Genomic DNA, 18,210 nt, shown 5'->3' with positions numbered 1-18,210 from the left:
TTCCCTCCTTATTTCTTTCTATACCTGTAAACAATTTTACAACACCAAGTTATAGTCCAGCAATTTTATTTTAAATTCCTGAGGAAGGAGGAAGCCTCCGAAAGCTTGTGAATTTAAAATAAAATTGCTGGACTATAACTTGGTGTTGTAAAATTGTTTACAATTGTCAACCCCAGTCCATCACCGGCATCTCCACATCACTTTCTATACCTGATTTGACATTGAATTCACCCACTCTAATTCACCCTCCTTCTCAGTCCTTCCTGATTATTTCTCAATCCTTAGATCGCGTTGGTTAAGGAGATACACTGTTTGTCCCTTTGTTCACCAAGGTCCCAGCTGCCCTGTTGCCCTCACTGCACTGTTATCAGCTCGCACTTCCAGCAACTTTATGGGCAAAAAATTTTTAAAACCTAAACGTGCATGAACATGTCCAACGAACTGGGCACGCTGTGAGATGCCCTGCTTCAGCAAAATCTGGCCCTTTGTGTTTCTCCCTGTGGTTCTGCTCACATTAGATTGCAATAAACTTGCTGGGCTGCATTTTCCTCCATTACACTGCCCAAAATCAGGCAATAAAAACAGGCGGGCAACGGGTTGGGTTTGGCCTACCACCACATCCGAAGCCCCTGCTGGCACTGTGTAGATTCCCCTCCCCAACTGCAAGAATCTTAGCTGCCTACTGCATATAAATAATGGCGGGTACATGGCTAGGGGACCCAGCCAATTTCCCTGCTGTAGGCCACAATGCCATTCACCCCACCAGGGAAGGGTGGTAGTAGACCCCAAGGCTGCAGCGGCAATTCCACTCTGGAGAATTTTGGGAGAGGGCCATTGTTCCTTTCTCAAGGAACTCATAACTCGTTAAGAGGTTCCTCAGCTCATGGAGAGCCTATCGTAAACTCTTCTTTTCCTTTTTAAGATGACTCCTTCATCTCCGGATAGTTCAGCAGGTGTTCCTCTTGCAGCACGGCCAAGTTTTGCTCCCTCACAGCAGCAAGCTCTGCCTTGGTGCCAGAGATTTTGCTGGGACTCTACCCTCTAACTCAAGTAAATGAAGTGGGGTCGCAGCTGGCCGAGGGTGGTGGGTGCAAGTTGTGTTTTGACCCTCCTCAGGCAAAGGTCTACATTCTTGGAATGGTTCTTTGTCTATCTTTTTTGGGTTTTGGGTCTTTTCAGGCCCAGTTTGCTTTCTGTTTTTTTTAGGCCTGTATCAATAAGTGGTTGAATTGTAGCAGTAAAACAAACATCAGCTGTGACATATTATTACACAAAAAAGACTTTTAAAATTTTTTATTTGGTTGTGACTTTTTGTACATTCAACATTGCAATAGCTGCAAAGAGGCTTAGAAAAATACATTATAATAAAAGATGTGCAACCTTCAAAAACATTTTACATTCCAAAGTTGCACACTAAACAAATTTCCCTAAATCAGTTCTCAGTCATTAAATCAATACAATCATCATAGAATCATACAGCACAGAAGGAAGCCATTCGGCCCATCGTGCCTGTGCTTGAAAGAGCTATCCACTTAGTCCCACTCCCCTGCTCTTTCCCCATAGCCCTGCAAATTTTTCCTTTTCAAGTATTTATCCAATTACCTTTTGAAAATTATTATTGAAATGCTTCCACCACCCTTTCAGGCAGTGCATTCCAGATCATAACAACTCGCTGCATTAAAAAAAATTCTCATCTCCCCTCTGGTTCTTTTGGCAATTACCTTAAATCTGTATCCTCTGGTTACCAACCCTCCTGTCAGTGGATTAGTGAAAAGACAAATGACAAGAACAGAAAGGGAAGCACTGATATATTAGGAACTCAGTGATTATAGATCATTAAATGAAAACAAAACCTAGAGTATGTGGTCAATAAGCCCACTGCAGTTTATACAATGACTTTTACTGAAGAAGCTATTGGAGAAGTCATGCCCAACTCCAAGGTTAAGATGTCCCATCGAAAATGGAAGCAACACACACTTACCAGTGGTGACAAATTTTTATACATAATACAATACTAAAAAAAAGACAAGACAGTGAAGTCAAAGGGTGGCCATCTTGATAACAGTACATGTGCCAAGTGATGCAATTGCAAGCCCCATTCCCCAAGCTGAAAAGTGTGAAATTTAAGTGATTAATGGAAAAACACATCAGTTACTGGACTAATGGAGGACAGGTTGTAAAGTATTCAATTGAATTGGTTTTAATACAAATTATAAAGTATTAGCATTAATCTCTGCATATTTCCCAGTTTTGATTGATTTTTAATTTCTGGATAATATGTCTTAAGTATATCTAATGAATGCTTTGTTCAACACACCTGCCTAGATACAAATTTCTTTTCTGTATCATACTTCAAGAGAATCTTTCTTAAAAAAAAAGCACTGAAAATATTATTGCCACAGGGGTCTTCATATCTAATTCCTAATTGACCTCAGCACTTAAGAAAAAGAGAAAGCCAAACACTGATTTCAAGAAGGCAGAGTAATCACACCCTAAAATCTTAAAAGGTATACTCACCTACACTTTAGCAGCAAGGTAATACATTGGGCCCAAAGTTCCTGGATCAGACAGGGCGGCTTCAAAGATGCAAGTTGGAGGTGGGGGGGGGGGGGGGGGGGGGGGTGCGGGGGAGCAGAATTTAGGGGAGAAACCTTTTCCACGTCTTTTTACAACGGACAAAAAAATTCTGACAAAGGTGAAGGTGGGCCCTTCTTGTATCTGCCCCCCTACCCATATCAACATCATGAGGAGCAGGACTGATGGGATAATGTCACCTGCCAAGAATCCCACTGGTTGCACTTCACACCCCACATGAACTTGTGTGCCAGGCTAACATGTTGGCAGAAGTGGGGACCACAATGCTGGTTTCCCAAGGGCAATTTTAAAATTGCAAATTTAAAAAAAAATTCTAACAAATCTACGGCCCCAAATTCTGCTCCAAAATTCCTGGCTCCCACTCAAGGAGCACTGTAAGTGGCACAAGCACTTAACCCCATCCAGGAAGTGTGACGGGATCAGCACCCGGTCAGACTGGTGGCCAGAAGTCCCGTCCTGCCACTCTTCTAATTACATAAACTCAGCTTGTATTCCATAAGAATTGATAGGGTAGATAGAGAGAAACTTTTTCCACTGGTGGGGGTGTCTAGACAAGGGGACATAACCTTAAAATCAGAGCCAAGCCATTCAGGAGAGAAGTTAGGAAACACTTCTTCATGCAAAGGGTGGTAAAAGTGTGGAATTCTCTCCCACAAAAAGCGGTAGATCTCAATTAATAATTTTTAATCTGAGATCAATAGATTTTTGCTAGCCAAGGGTATTAAGGGATATGGAGACAAGACGGGTGCATGGAGTTAGGATACAAATCAGCCATGATCTCATTGAATGGTAGAACAGGCTCGAGGGGCTGAATGGCCAATTCCTGTTCCTATGTTCCAGTGGTGGTGTGGGCCTCTAGGAATTTCAGTCCCAGTGCTTTATATGGTATAACGTTATTATAAAATACCACATCCTCTGACATACCAGGAGCAGCATGTATGTGCAATATACAGAAAAATTTCCCCAGTAAGAGAAAATACTTATTGACATGGGAATTAGATTGACTAAAAAAAACAAAACCAGGTATCTTATCCAGGGTTCTGACTTCCAGCCTGAAATTTGTAACAACCTTTTAGTCTGCAAACCCAAGAGCAACTAAACTCTGATTGACCTTACCCGATCTTTATTTAACAGCAATTAAATTCTAACACAATTTCACTTCAGCAGCAGAATTACATGATAATACACTTCTGTTCTTATAAACTAGCAGAGCATCCAGCTCACTACTGGCAACTCTCTGGGATATCCATTAATATATAGTATTGCTGCAGCAATTTCTTATTTTTCTATGAGATTCTGAATGCAGAGGGAGGGCTGTCACTCCCCCCTGCCCCTTTCCTTGGCTGGTATGGTCAATGGCTCCAGTCTGTAAACTTTGTTTTAAACCGAGAATACAGTTGCTGATAACTCACAGCAACAAAGAGAAGTGATTCTGACCCTTTCTCTGCATTCAGAAGCAGGTTCTTTTAGCAGTGTCAATGTACCTACAATGCCTATATCTAAGACACATTACTCAGAGCTTAGAACGAATCACAGCTGGGAGAGTGTAACAGTCTAAATATTGGTTCATTTTTATATTAAAACTAATTAATTTGATACCATCTGCCCTCCATCACATTAATGAAATTTAAAAAAAATGAATTGTTGCAACTACTGGCTAGTGTCTCCAGCAGACACCATCATCAAGGTGGCTGTACTGCGAGCTTGAAATCTGCAGGTTTGAGTGTACTTTGGCTCTCTAGATCTTTCATACAAGGTCTCTACAAAATTTATAACATACCACTTAAAGGACAACCAAGGCCCGTCACACGATTAACTCGACTGAGGTAACACATGCTGCCTGTCATATTATTCTGATTGAGGTTAGATCACTATCAGAGCGAATACGTGGGGTATGGTAGTGGTGGATATGTTACTGGACTAGCTATCCAGAGGCCTGTACTAATAAACCAGAGAACAAATCCCAACATGACAGTTTGAGAATTTGAATTCAGTTTAAAAAAAAACTGGAAACAAAAAGCTGGCATCAGTAAAAGTGACCATGAAGCTGTCAGATTGTCGTAAAAGCCCAACTGGTTCATTAATATCCTTTAGGGAAGGAAACCTCCTTACCCGGTCTGGCCTACACGTAACTCCACTTGACTCTTAACCCCACTCTGAAGCGGCCTAGAAAGCCACTTAGTTGTATCAAACCGCTACAAAGAATAACAAGAATTGACACATGGACGGCAGTGGTTCAAGTAGAAAGCTCAGCACCACCTGCTCAGGGCAACTAGGGATGGGCAATAAATGCCGACCTCGCCAGCGAAGCCACACCCCGAGAATGAATAAAAAGAAAATAGTCAACGTGCATGGTCTGTCACATTACTCTGATCGAGGTTACAACATACCGCTGAGAACAGAACCAATGCATGTCACCAGTCCCAATGATGATCTTTGAGGTGTAAGCACCCTTTGAAGCTTTCAAAATCTCTACATGCTGTTAATGACAGACCTTCAAAACAAATTCTGTGAAATTTAGAGAATACTAAATAAAAACTAGAGAGAAAGGTGCAAAATTGATGCTAAATAAATGCTTATCCTCCAGGAATGAAGTTATAAAAACGCCCAGCTCTTACTCTGCTTTAGAAATACAACTGCCATCATCGTTGTCAGACTTACTTTCTTAAAGCACACATGTTGGAGTTGATAGTCAAGTATTATTTACATTCAGCATGAAAGAAAAACAACTTTAGTTATATTTTACATCTTGCTACATCAAAAACTGCATTCATGCTATGGGCATTATTCTTAGTTTTTGGGTTAACTGGTAAAATCTAATTAAACCCTATGAAAGCAAAATTTTAAAAATGCTGCTTATGATACAAACACAATGCACATCGACTTCTTCAAGCTGCTTTTGTAACCTATGTACTTAAAAAAAAAAATATTCATTCGTGGGGCGTGGGCGGCACTGGCAAAGCCGGCATTTATTGCCTATTCATAGCTGCCCTCAAGAAGGTGGTGGTGGGCCGCCTTCTTGAATCGCTGCATGTACTTGTGCACACTTGGTTCTCAGAGTGCCTCTTATCTACCTACAGAGGCACACCTGTTCCTCAGAGTTGCTCGTCTACCTACGTATGCACACACTGCTCCTTGGAGCTGCTCTTGTCCACCGAACTATGCACATCTGTTAATCAAAGTTGTTTTTTCCTGCCTATTTGGGGTGGATGCTCGTTCTGTGCCAGTGTACAGATCTGTATTTGCCACTATGGCAAGTAAGCGAAACATTTGAAAATGACAAAAAAACACAAATTTGATGAAACCAAAAGAAGTTAAAAATAAACACTGAATTCAGACTCTGGCAAGCAATTCCAGCATTTATGACTACTTTAGAATAAAGGTTTTCAAGTTTTTAAAAACAGCAGCTATATTGTATATGATCAGGTACTATTAAATGATTGTGGAAAACTTCCTCTACAAAAAAGTTGAAATGTGCACAACAAACATTTAGGAGGTGGCCAGTCTAAGTTCAAGCCATCTGGAAACAAGAAGTTGTTGTAGATAAATGATAAAGTGCAGTATGCAGCAGTAATAATATCCTAACAATATAGGCAGCCTAAACATTAAATTAGCCATATAAAAATCAGCACTATTAGCTCTTATACAAGAAACATAAGAAAAACTTACTCTCTGTCCCTGTAACACTTAAAAACAAACTGTGTTCCCACCTGCTCAAGTTCTACCAAGCATACACAAAGCAAACATACAAGCCATCAATAGGTTTGGGCAGCACTAATCAATTGAAAGTGTACTATCCAGTTACTTAGATACAAACTGAATACTATAGAAAGATAGATGGTTAACAGAAGCTGGTTCAGTCTCTACATCTAACTCAAAATTATACTTACTAAGCAGCCTTGTGCAAATATTCTCAATCCTCTCAAAAAACCTTCAAAATTGAAAATCTCAGGGATATTGATGCCTACTGAAAACTGCCTTTTCCAGCACAGTCACTGAATTTCTTTGAACTTTCTCACATTTAAATTGCAATTAGCAACATTTCACAGTATACTTGGCTGTGCACAAGAATGTCCACACTGCAGATTTTGATTTTGCAAATAAAGCATTCTTGGAGAATTTTAAACATGGGACAGTATAAAATACAGAAAATGTACTAAACCGTCAAAGAATATTTATGTATACAAAGATCTTTGTAAATGTAGTGATCTAAGTTTTTTTCTTTCTGCTTGAGACCCATTTTTTTTTAAAAGATAGTATTTTATGAAGGAAGAATCTGAGCTTAACAAAAAGTAATTAAAGGCACAATAATTAATGTCCTTGTTAGTATCATAATAGAATTTAAATTAAAGCATATCATTCAAACTGACAATTTACTGATTCATGTACCAATTTACAGTTTAAACCAATTTACAACCTTTCTTGAATAATTGGGGTTCAAATGATTCTGTTGTAAACAGTCCAATCAAAAAATACTTGTTCACACTCCACCCTGAAAATGCTCCCCATCGCACGTATTGGGACTAAATTTGAGACACTAACCCAAGTTAACTGATTCAGTGGGTAAAATGCAGTTTCAACTGCAAGAAGGTTTGTGACTTCATTTCACTGCAGCATCCGAACTAAATTTGATATGGGTACAAATCTAAACTGATTCCAATTAATTGTTTTCTCATGCACTTCAGTTAGTTAGAAACCATTACATACATTCATGTAATAGAACAATGTGAAAGGCTCAAAATCACATTTTTCCCCAAAAGCTTATGCTGCTTCTGAAGACAAAAATATTTTAAATGCATTCCAACGCTGTCTTTACTTTATTAATTGATCTATGGAATTTTAGGAAAATAATATCCTAACATTATTTACAACACTTTACCATTCTGTACTAACGGTTTCTCCACTAAAACTGTGGAGTCAACAATGCATTGATTGATGCCAAATAACTGCAGCCCTTTAGAAACATTACTTGAGGTACAACTTTTGCAGTTCAAACAAGCTGCTAATAATGAAAGCTATCAAGGAGTGGTTGTTCACTTGTTGCAAGGCAGGCCAGAGCTGGACAGCATCAGTATACTATAGACAGCAGGGTTAAAACAGTACAGTATTCTAGGAAATGCTGCTGCTTCTAGATGACGTCTGCCTCCAGGATTGGCAGGCACCTGGTTAAGCCATCAGATACTGGCACGCCGTACCTCCATCTATAACAAGTAGAGCTATTTCAACCTAGAACCCCCAACAGAAGTCATGTTTTAATCTACAATGCTTTAAAAAAAATCAAAAATGTGCGCCTGAAATGTTGGTCTGAAGGGGTGCTCTTTCCTTAGCTCCAGCTGCTGAATTGGAAACAACAGATATAAAAAGAGTTCCACTGTTTTAAGTGACATTTTCAGATCTCTCCGTCTCAGATACACGTTTAGTGCAGAGCCTGAAGATACCTCACCCCAAAATGGCATTTTTTATTTATCTCCCATTTCCACAGTCCTACTCTTAGATCCGTAACCATGTTAAAGTTCTGTTAACACAAGACTTGCTGCAAATATATAGGCAACAAAAACAGTCAACGCAATCAACGTTGTGATGAGCAGGCTTCACTGCTTGTGGGGGTCATTTTTGAGGGGGCTGCACCTTGAGGTTTGTGCTGGGGGCTGTTGCGAAGATTGTCGTCCATCTGCAAGAAAAAATATAAGAGATTTGATTGCTATGTTTTCATGCTTATTATTGGATTTAATTTTTTAACCTAATTTTAGACAATTACATTATTAGTTTCTTCTACTTCAACAAATTTTGCTCCTAAGAACTCAATGTTCTTTCACAATATGTGCTTAATGCTTTTATATGTCATATATGACGCAGGTCAATATAACTATTGGAAACATTTTTATATTGTTATAATACCAATATTAGATTTCAAAGCTGATTAAAATAAACTTAGACAAATATCAAAATATATTGTACACTGTGGCAACACAAGTTTATTCCAAGGTTATTTATATGAATAGTTCCTAATTTTACAATATATAAATTTAACACTGCCATAATTGAAGGCTAGGATCAGAAATTGTACTGTCAAAAATACATCAATATTCTCTAACTATGCTTAACTCCGGCTCCAGAATGCATAAGACACGGTGAATTATTATATCAGCAGAATTAGTGACTCTTTAGAAACAGAGCAGAAGCGTGACAAAGGATCAGCTTTGCACGTATTTGAAATACGTGTTGGAATTTCCTTTTCCAATTTTCTTCCCTCTTCCCATGAACGTGGTAATTCCTGCTGTCAGTTTTGCAGGTGTCATCAGCCTTCTAGAACCTTGCCATGAGAAAGCTTAGACAGTGAATGTTAGTGGGATATTCAATTGGTGGGGAATCGCAGCCAAGTCTGATTCTGTCTTCACCTGGCATTGACACATTTTCAGGCAAGAGTTGCTGGGTAGTCATCAGGAACTGGAACCTTTGATGAATATTCCCTTCTCTAGCACATGAACACAGGCCAAATGTGGTGTCCTTACTTCTAACTCAGCACAAACCAAGGAATAAACCTTGAACCTCCTTTGTCTGTATGACTCAGCATTGCACTAGGCAGTGTATCTACTCAGCAGATTAGAATTCAATTGTAATGCAATAGTCTAGTAGAAAAACTTTAATGTATGCTGCTAAGTGTGCTAACTAGACTAGGAGTGAATCATTATTCAAGATCCAGGCACTTTATAGAACAGATTGGCTCAATAGAAAAAGCAATTAAAAGATTCAACCTTCTCAATCAGGTTGGATTCCTTGTTTACAAGCTGCGTCAGCTTCTGCAGGTTTGCATCCACCGTTTCTTCTAGGGGGCCAGCAGAAGGAAAAATACAGAACAAAATTGCAGCAAGAGGAGCATTTTGGCAACAGTGAGACATAGGAGCATGCATGCAATGAACTGTTGGACTCCCAGAGATTGGAGCCCTTAAAATGCAACAACACTTGCAAAACCCATTGTACACAGCTGACTGCAGGCTATATTAACATTTGTTCAATTTAAATGAACAGTGCATTCAAAAGCAAGCTACATATTTAAATGTCTGATCTATACAAAGAGTTCTTTCTATGTATTTCAGATTCTGCAAAATCATCAATGTATCTTGGAAGTGAACAGAATGAATTTTCAGGGACACGATTAAGTGTAGATATGAGGTCCGTGACCTGATTTTTGTCCCTGTGTGAATATATTGAAGGAAAAAAAAAATTGGATAAGGGCCATTTTTGGGCACGGGTAGTGTGATGCGCTATTACCCCGCGCCCAATGACCCGTGCAGGCAGGACGCGAGTTTCGGCTGGCTTGAGTACTAACCTGCAATCAGCGTTCCATTCCGGGCCTTGCACGTGGAATCAATGCAATTCACACTTTCCACCAGCAAGGGGAGCCCAATCTCTTAAAGGGAGGATGTTGCTTAGAAATTTCTTAAAGGTAGCTGGTACTTGTTATTTGCTGAAAATAACAGTCTACTGTCTGCATGGAGATCAGACATCACACACGTAAAACACAGATGCAGGTCCCATCCCTATATTTACACACTAATGAGTTATGTTAAAACATTGAATAAAGTTGCACACTACTAAATCCCACATCCTCCAATCTGCACGCCAGCCCTCACCAATCTGCCGATCTGAGTTGGTACCAGGCCTGTGACAGTGCATGCACCAAGGTTCTCTGCTGATGCATTAGAGACCTTGGTGCAAGAGGTGGACAGAAGGAGGGACATCCTATATCCACAGGGAGGCCCTCCAGACATATACTCAAAAGGCAGTGGGAGGCAGCGGGGAATGAAGTCAATGCAAGGCACACAGCATCATAAACATGGATGCAGTGCAGGAAGAAGTTCAATGCTTTGACATGAGTGGTCAAGGTGAGTGAGATCAACTGTCAAGTGCCGTCTCCTACCAACTGCACCACACACTACACCCCCATCCCCCACATACCAATAAACTCTTTCCATCAGTACTCAACTCTTCCAATCAGATACTTCCTCTCACCCTTACACATTACCACTCTTTCAAGCCACCCACCCAACTCACAGGCCACACACACTGGCAACTATTCAACCATGACATGCGCCACCTTCTCCTACAAGAAAGCGGGACTGTGTCTGGGTGATGTGCCGATCAGGAGGCAGCTAGTGGCAGTGGCATTTAGCCCAAGCCCGTTCCACCATTCAATGAGATCATGGTGGACCTGTGACCTAACTCCATATACCCGCCTTAGCCCCATATCCCTTAATACCCTTGGTTCACAGAAATCTATCAATCTCAGATTTAACATTCACAAGTGAGCTAGCATCAACTGCCATCTGCAGAAGAGTGTTCCAAATGTCTCCCACCCTTTGTGTGTAGAAGCATTTCCTAACTTCACTCCTGCAAAGCCTGGCTCTAAATGTTAGGCTATGTCCCCGCGTCCTAGTATTCAAGTGCAGGAGACCTCCAAAAACAGTTACAAATGCATCAGCAGCCAGAAGCAATAACCCAGCCACTACCCTGTAAAGCCTACATGGTCCCTTTAAACTGCGCTGGTAGGGGGTCCTCCAGGCACTCTAAGACACGTTCAGATGGTCGAGGTTAAGACTGTGCGTTGAGTTGAGCGTTAGACACCATTTTGGGACTTATCACTTTAAATCAGCATTGCACACTGATTGAAGCCATTATTCTCCCTACTTTACACGATTCCAGCATTCATTATCTGCACCTGCGCTAACTCCCATAACACGATGGCGTCTGGCGCATGACACGCTGGAAACGTGCGTGCGCATCCAAGACACCATCTTGGATGTCAGAGAGGCCGTGTAGCGCCGAAACAACGGGCGCTACAGGGTCCAATATCGCTCTAAGGGGAAGGGGAGAGGAGGCAAGATTTTAAACTCATGGAGCTCATCTCTGATAAATTGCCTCTCATTAAAACTATATTTGAACTTTCTTTTAATTCAAGCTTGCACTGTTTTGCTGGACTCCTGTCGTGAATGGGACATATAATTAAAGAACTCTCAAAAGATTTGAGTAAAACTATTTTCTATATACACAGTCTGGGCACAGCCTCGCAACAAAATGGATTGTGGGTACTATCCTGTATGCAATACCAAGGTGCATAAGCAAAGGAAAAGTGCCCAGACAAGGGCACAACGTGGGCGGCTCGGAAATGGCATTGGCCATGGCTATATAGGCAAAAAAACGGATAGTGGCTTCCAATTAAGTTCATGGGATGTGAGTGTCACTGGCGAGGCCGGCATTTATTGCCCATCCCTAATTGCCCTTGAGAAGGTGGTGGTGAGCCACCTTCTTGAACCGCTGCAGTCCGTGTGGTGAAGGATCTCCTAGTGATGTTAGGTAGGGAGTTCCAGGATTATTCATAGGATTATTCATTGGATTATTAAGTGCTTTAACTGCAGCCATTTTCAAAAATGCTGCCTAACTGAAAGCAATCTCAAGACTCAACCATGAAAAATAAATTTCAAGCTGCAGTGCAGAGAAAAGTACAGAAACAGCAGAGAGTTGTAGAAGTGTTCCAAATTAAAAGGGTAGAGAATTAATCTGCAAACAACCATCCTCCAAATTTTCTTCCAATCTCGAGCGTCTCCACTCATCCCTATTCCACAGCCCATTTGCCAGACAGGAGGACAGGCTGAGGAAGTGGGTTGAGGCTCTTAACATTACTCATAATCTGGCTGCTAGGAGATGCACAAAAGCTGCCTAAGGCAATTTGTTCTCCAATTTTCTTTCTAAAGGTCAGGGTAGGCGGAGGGAGCTGAATTGAACTGTCAAATAAACCAATCAAAACAAATGAACAAAGGAAACTTCACCACCTTCAATTTTCATGCCAACTGCACCTAGAAACATGGGAACAGGAGTAGGCCATTTAGACCCTCGAGCCTGTTTCGACATTCAATGGGATCATGGCTGATAAGAACATAAGAAATAGGAGCAGGAGTAGGCCATACGGCCCCTCGAGCCTGCTCCGCCATTCAATCAGATCATGGCTGATCTTCGACCTCAACTCCACTTTCCTGCCCGATAATCTATCCATTTCAGCCATGAATATACTCAACAACTGAGCAGCTACAGCACTCTGGGGTAGAGAATTCCAAGATTCACAACCCTCTGAGTGAAGAAATTCCTCCTCATCTCAATCTTAAATGGCTGACCCCTTATCCTGAGACTATGCCCCATAGTTTTAGACTCTCCAGCCAGGGGAAACAACCTCTTAGCATTTATCCTGTCAAGCCCCCTCAGAATCTTATATGTTTCAATGAGATCGCCTCTCATTCTTCTAAACTCCAGAGTATAGGCCCATTCTACTCAATCTTTCCTCGTAGGACAATCCTCTCATCCCAGGAATCAATCTAGTGAACCTTCGTGGCACTGTCTCTAAGGCAAGTATATCCTTCCTTAGATAAGGAGACCAAAACTGTACACAGTACTCCAGGTGTGGTTTCACCAAAGCCCTGTATAACTCTAGTAAGACTTCCTTACTCTTATACTCCAACCCCCTTGCAATAAAGGCCAACATGCTATTAGCTTTCCTAAGTGCTGGCTGTACCTGCATGCTAACTTTCTGTGTTTCTTGTACGAGGACAATCAAATTTCTCTGAACATCAACATTTAATAGTTTCTCACCATTTAAAAAATATTCTGTTTTTCTATTCTTCCTACCAAAGTGAACAACCTCATATTTCCACACATTATATGCCATCTGCCACCTTCTTGACCACTCATTTAACCTGTCTATATCTCTTTGCAGGCTCTTTGTGTCCTCCTCACAGCTTACTTTCCCACCCAGCTTTGTATCATCAGCAAACTTGGATACATTACACTCGGTCCCTTCATCTAAGTCATTAATATAGATTGTAAGTAGCTGAGGCACCAGCACAGATCCTTGCAGCACCCCACTAGTTACAGCCTGTCAACCTGAAAATAACTCGTTTATTCCTACTCTCTGTTTTCTGTCCGTTAACCAATCCTCTATCCATGCTAAGATATGAGCCCTTATCTTGTGTAACAACCTTTTGTGTGGCACCTTATTAAATGCCTTTTGAAAATCCAAATATACTACATCCACTGGTTCCCCCTTTTATCTACCCTGCTAGTTGCATCTTCAAAAAACACCAATAGATTTGTCAAACACGATTTCCCTTTCATAAAACCATGTTGATTCTGCCTAATCATATTATGATTTTCTAAAAGTGTCCTGTTACCACTTCCTTAATAATGGATTCCAGCATTTTCCGGACGACTGATGTCATGCTAACTGACCTGTAGTTCCCTGTTTTCTCTCTCCCTCCTTTCTTGAACAGCGGTGTTACATTTGCTACCTTTCAATCCGCTGGGACCGTTCTAGAATCTAGGGAATTTTGGAAGATCACAACCAATGCATCCACTATCTCTGCATCCACCTATTTTAGATCCTTCGGATGTAGCCATAAGGTCCAAGGGATTTGTCAGCTTTTAGTCCCATTAGTTTCTCCAGTACTTTTTCTTTACTGATGTTAATTACTTTAAGTTCCTCACTCTCATTAGCACCTTGGTTCCCCACTATTTCTGGTACGCTTTTTGTGTCTTCTACAGTGAAGACAGATACAAAATAGTTGTTTAACATCTCTGCCATTTCCTTATTCTCCATTTTAATTTCTCCCATCTCAGCCTCTAAGGGATCAATGTTTACTTTTGCTACTCTCTTCCTTTTTACATACTTGTAGAAGCTCTTACAATCTGTTTTTATATTTCTTGTTAGTTTACTCTCATATTCTATTTTCTCCCCTTTTATCAATTTTTTGGTCATCCTGTGCTGGTTTCTAAAACTCTCCCAATCCTCAGGCTTACCACTCTTCTTCGCAACATTATAAACCTCTTCTTTTAATCTAATACTATCCTTAACTTCTTTAGTTAGCCACGGATGGATCACTTTTTCCATGACCTAACTCTATATGGGCCTAAGCCCCATAACCCTTAATACCTTTGGTTAATTTATCAATCTCAGATTTAAAATTAACAATTGAGCTAGCATCAACTGTCATTTGCAGAAGAGAGTTCCAAACTTCTACCACCCTTTGTGTGTAGAAGTGTTTCCTAACTTCACTCTTGAAAGTCCTGGCTCTAATTTTTAGGCTATGTCCCCTAGTCCTAGACTCCCCAACCAGCAGAAATAAGTTTCTCTCTATCTACCCTATCAGTTCCCCTTAATATCTTGAAAACTTCACTCAAATCACCCCTCAATCTTCTAAATTTCAGGGAATACAACCCTAGTTTGTGTAATCGCTCCTCGTAATTTAACCCTTGGAGTCCAGGTATCATTTTAGCAAATCTACGCTGCACTCCCTCCAAGGCCCATTTAACCTTTCTAAGGTGCGGTGCTCAGAACTGAACACAGTACTCCAGGTGTAGTCTAACCAGGGCTTTGTTTAACTGTAGCATAACTTCTACCCCCTTGTAACCCTCTAGATATAAAGGCCAGCATTCCATTAGCCTTTTTGATTATTTTCTGTACCTGTCGATGACATTTTAATGATCTATGTAAATAGATACCTAAGTCTCTTTGGAACTCCATTGTTTCAAGCTTTTCACCATTTAGAAAGTACTCTAATCTATCCTTTTTAGGTCCAAAGAGGAATGCCTCAAATTTACTTACACTGAAATCCATTTGCCATGGTTTTACCCATTCACTTAATCAATTAATATCTCTCTGTAATTTTATGCTTCCATTTACACTGCTTACAATGCTGCCTATCTATGTGACACAGCGAACTTGGATATGTAACTCGCTATCCCATCATCTCAGTCGTTAATAAATACAGTGAATAGTTGAGACCGCAACACAGATCCCTGTGAGACACCACTAGTCACATCCTGCCAATTTGAGTACCTTCCATTATCGCTACTCTCTGTCTCCTGCAACTTAGCTAATTTCCTAACCAGATCAACAATTTGCCCTCAATTCCATGAGCTTCAACTTTAGCTAACAGTCTCTTATAAGGGACTTTATCGAATGCCTTCTGAAAGTCCATATAAATAACATCCATAGACATTCCCATGTCCACTACTTAAGTCACCTCTTCAAAAAATTCAATCAGGTTCATCAGGCATGACCTATCCTTCACAAATCCATGCAGGCTCTCTGATCAGCTGAAGATTTTCAAGGTGTTCAGTCACCCTATCCTTAATTATAGACTCTAGTAATTTCCCGACAACAGATGTTAGGCTAACTGGTCTATAATTCCCTGGTTTCCCTCTCGCAGCTTTCTTAAATAGCGGAGTGACATGTGCAATTTTCCAATCTAAAGGAACGGTTCCTGAATCGAGAGAACTTTGGAAGATTATAGTTAGGGCTTCTGCAATGTTCTCACCTACTTCCTTTAAAACCCTGGGATGGAAACCGTCTGGTCCTGGGGACGTGTCACTCTTTAGTGCCATTATTTTCTTCATTACTGTTAATTTGTTTACGTTAATTATGGTCTGTCTCCGTCCCGGATTCAAAATTAGGTTTTTTTGGGTGTCCCCAGGTATGGGCTCTTTTCATACTATAAACAAACTAAGTTCTACATTGGAACCAGCACCACAATCACTGGAATAGATCACATTCTGGGCCAACTAAAGGAATGTGAATTCTTGACACTCTAACCTGACAGATGGATTGTCCTCCTGAATTCCCACTGCCCCCAACTCTGATTCACACCTCTGCTCTGTGGAGTTCCTTACCTACAGCTCTTTCCCTGCCGTTTTTTTTGCATTGAAGAATTTTCTCCCTTTTTCCAATTCTTCGATCTCCCTGGCCACACCAATCCTTCAGCTCCCCAACCAGGAGATGGCAGAGCAGTTCCTCAGCCTGTGCTAATCATGCTCCGTAACCATCTGCTTGGAGGTGTGTGAAGGGAATAGTAACAGTGGCTGAAGGAAATTGAGAGGCAGGGTTGGGGGGGGGGTTGGAAAGGAGTGGACAGATAAAAAGACACAGTAATTTCTTTGGTGCCTTGTATTATGAGGGAGCCTTTTTTCATGCAAAGACAGCTGCATGTAAAGAAGGCACCCTCACTTGACTATAAACGTGACATCACAGGACATCCAAACAAACCTACAACTCAAATCAGATTCATTCTGTTGAGGGTTTAGTCTCTAATACATTGACAGAACATTTTTATATCTCCTCATCCCCATGTGCGTCATAAGGAATTTTACTTTGCTTTCAATGAAACTCATTCAACAGACTCTCAAAAAGTGCAGGAAGCTTGATCTTACTTCAGCAGAAAATGCAGACTTTAAGCTGTTAACAAACCTTATTCTAATGACTGATGTATTACCCTAATTACGTTTTTAAAAAAAACTAGCTTACAGTAAAATTTAACAATTTCTAGTGAAATCTAGATGTGTAACTTTAATATAAGTACATACTTGGCAAATGCAAATTGTTACCATATCCCCCTTCCTCCCAACAAATTACAGATATATCCATTCCTGATGCAAGTTATTTCTGGACCATTCTACGTATTACATGCAACAGGATACCATGGTATTTTTATGTGAAATGCTGCACAGATCTTCAATAAGTTTGGTTGGATGTGTAATGTATTCCACCCACCATGCCCAGTGACTCACCTGCAGAGCTTTGTATGAAGTACTGAGTCAGGATGTTGTCACAGAAGTGACACAGGTTTTGGAGCTGATTCAAGTGCTTCTGGAGGTGAGCATTAGGCAGCTCTGCTTTGTATAGAGGAGCAAGAAATCCAAATGCGAAGGCATCAAAACTCGTTGGCCTAAGGATAAAACAATGAAAATTCACAGTTATAAAATAATGCCAATTCTGACAGTTGTTATTGCACAGGCTTTTTCCTCAACACTTTTGTCCTGTGTTCTTGGCAAAAAAATTAAATTTAAGCCTATTCGCTTCTGTTGAGGTTAAAAGCAGCAAAAATCACTTGTTTTACATTAAAATTCATACTCTGCATCAGATCTACTCCTTAAAAATGTAGTAAGCACTTTACTATTAAGTTAGAAAGCACCAGTCTTTCAGCTGTACTTTTCTCCCCATATTTGGTTGTTAATAATTCAAATGTCCTTAAGAATCTATCTATCTATCTATATCATCCCTTTCCCTAAAACCTAGAATAATGTTAAATGCAGTTGTTATTTTGTGGCAATTACCAGTCTGCTCTCTACCAATTTGAGGTCACTCCGGTGTGGCTGTTTCTTATTCCCCCACCTTGCGCTAACGTTCCTTTTCTTTGTCCTCGTACTTGCACTGATGCTCCTCTTCTTCCGCCTTGTGCCTACTACACTCCTTGTCCTTTTCCAACATCAGTCTGCACATTTCAGCTTGTATCACTGTTTTTGATAACTTGGATCACTGTTTTTGATAACTTACTTTAATTTAAACTTTAAACAGCCTGTGATATTTGTGCCATTTTAGCTGCCCTAATTGTTGCAGTTTGGATTTTTTTCCCCCAACACTTTTGTCTTGTGTTCACTGCAAAAGGTGATTTCCATAGGTAGACAGAGGTTTCCTATGATCTGAAACCTGTGCCAGTACACAAGCCATGTATGGGATCTAATCCCAGGATTAACAATTATCCACTATATAGTACAGTGGAGATCACATGGGGT

The 18,210-nt window shown here is 40.5% G+C and overlaps 1 protein-coding gene across 2 annotated transcripts in view; it reads right to left on the bottom strand.

Annotated features, from left to right (window-relative positions):
* Positions 1-1,278: 1,278 nt before the first annotated feature.
* mtx3 (metaxin 3) overlaps positions 1,279-18,210 on the bottom strand; it is a 36,600-nt gene continuing 19,668 nt past the window's right edge. The window contains exons 7-9 of one of the 2 annotated variants that reach the window (XM_067982651.1): positions 17,206-17,363; positions 9,351-9,421; positions 1,279-8,266 (exon numbers count right to left, since the gene is read on the bottom strand). In XM_067982651.1, coding sequence (XP_067838752.1) covers positions 8,165-8,266; positions 9,351-9,421; positions 17,206-17,363 — 331 coding nt within the window. In that variant the 3' untranslated portion in view covers positions 1,279-8,164. The remainder of the gene's footprint in view (positions 8,267-9,350; positions 9,422-17,205; positions 17,364-18,210) is intronic. The other variant, XM_067982650.1, reaches the window with a different exon arrangement.

This window comes from Heptranchias perlo, chromosome 4, assembly GCF_035084215.1.
Source record: "Heptranchias perlo isolate sHepPer1 chromosome 4, sHepPer1.hap1, whole genome shotgun sequence".
NCBI lineage: Eukaryota > Metazoa > Chordata > Chondrichthyes > Hexanchiformes > Hexanchidae > Heptranchias > Heptranchias perlo.
This window is presented reverse-complemented; position numbering and strand designations above follow the sequence as displayed.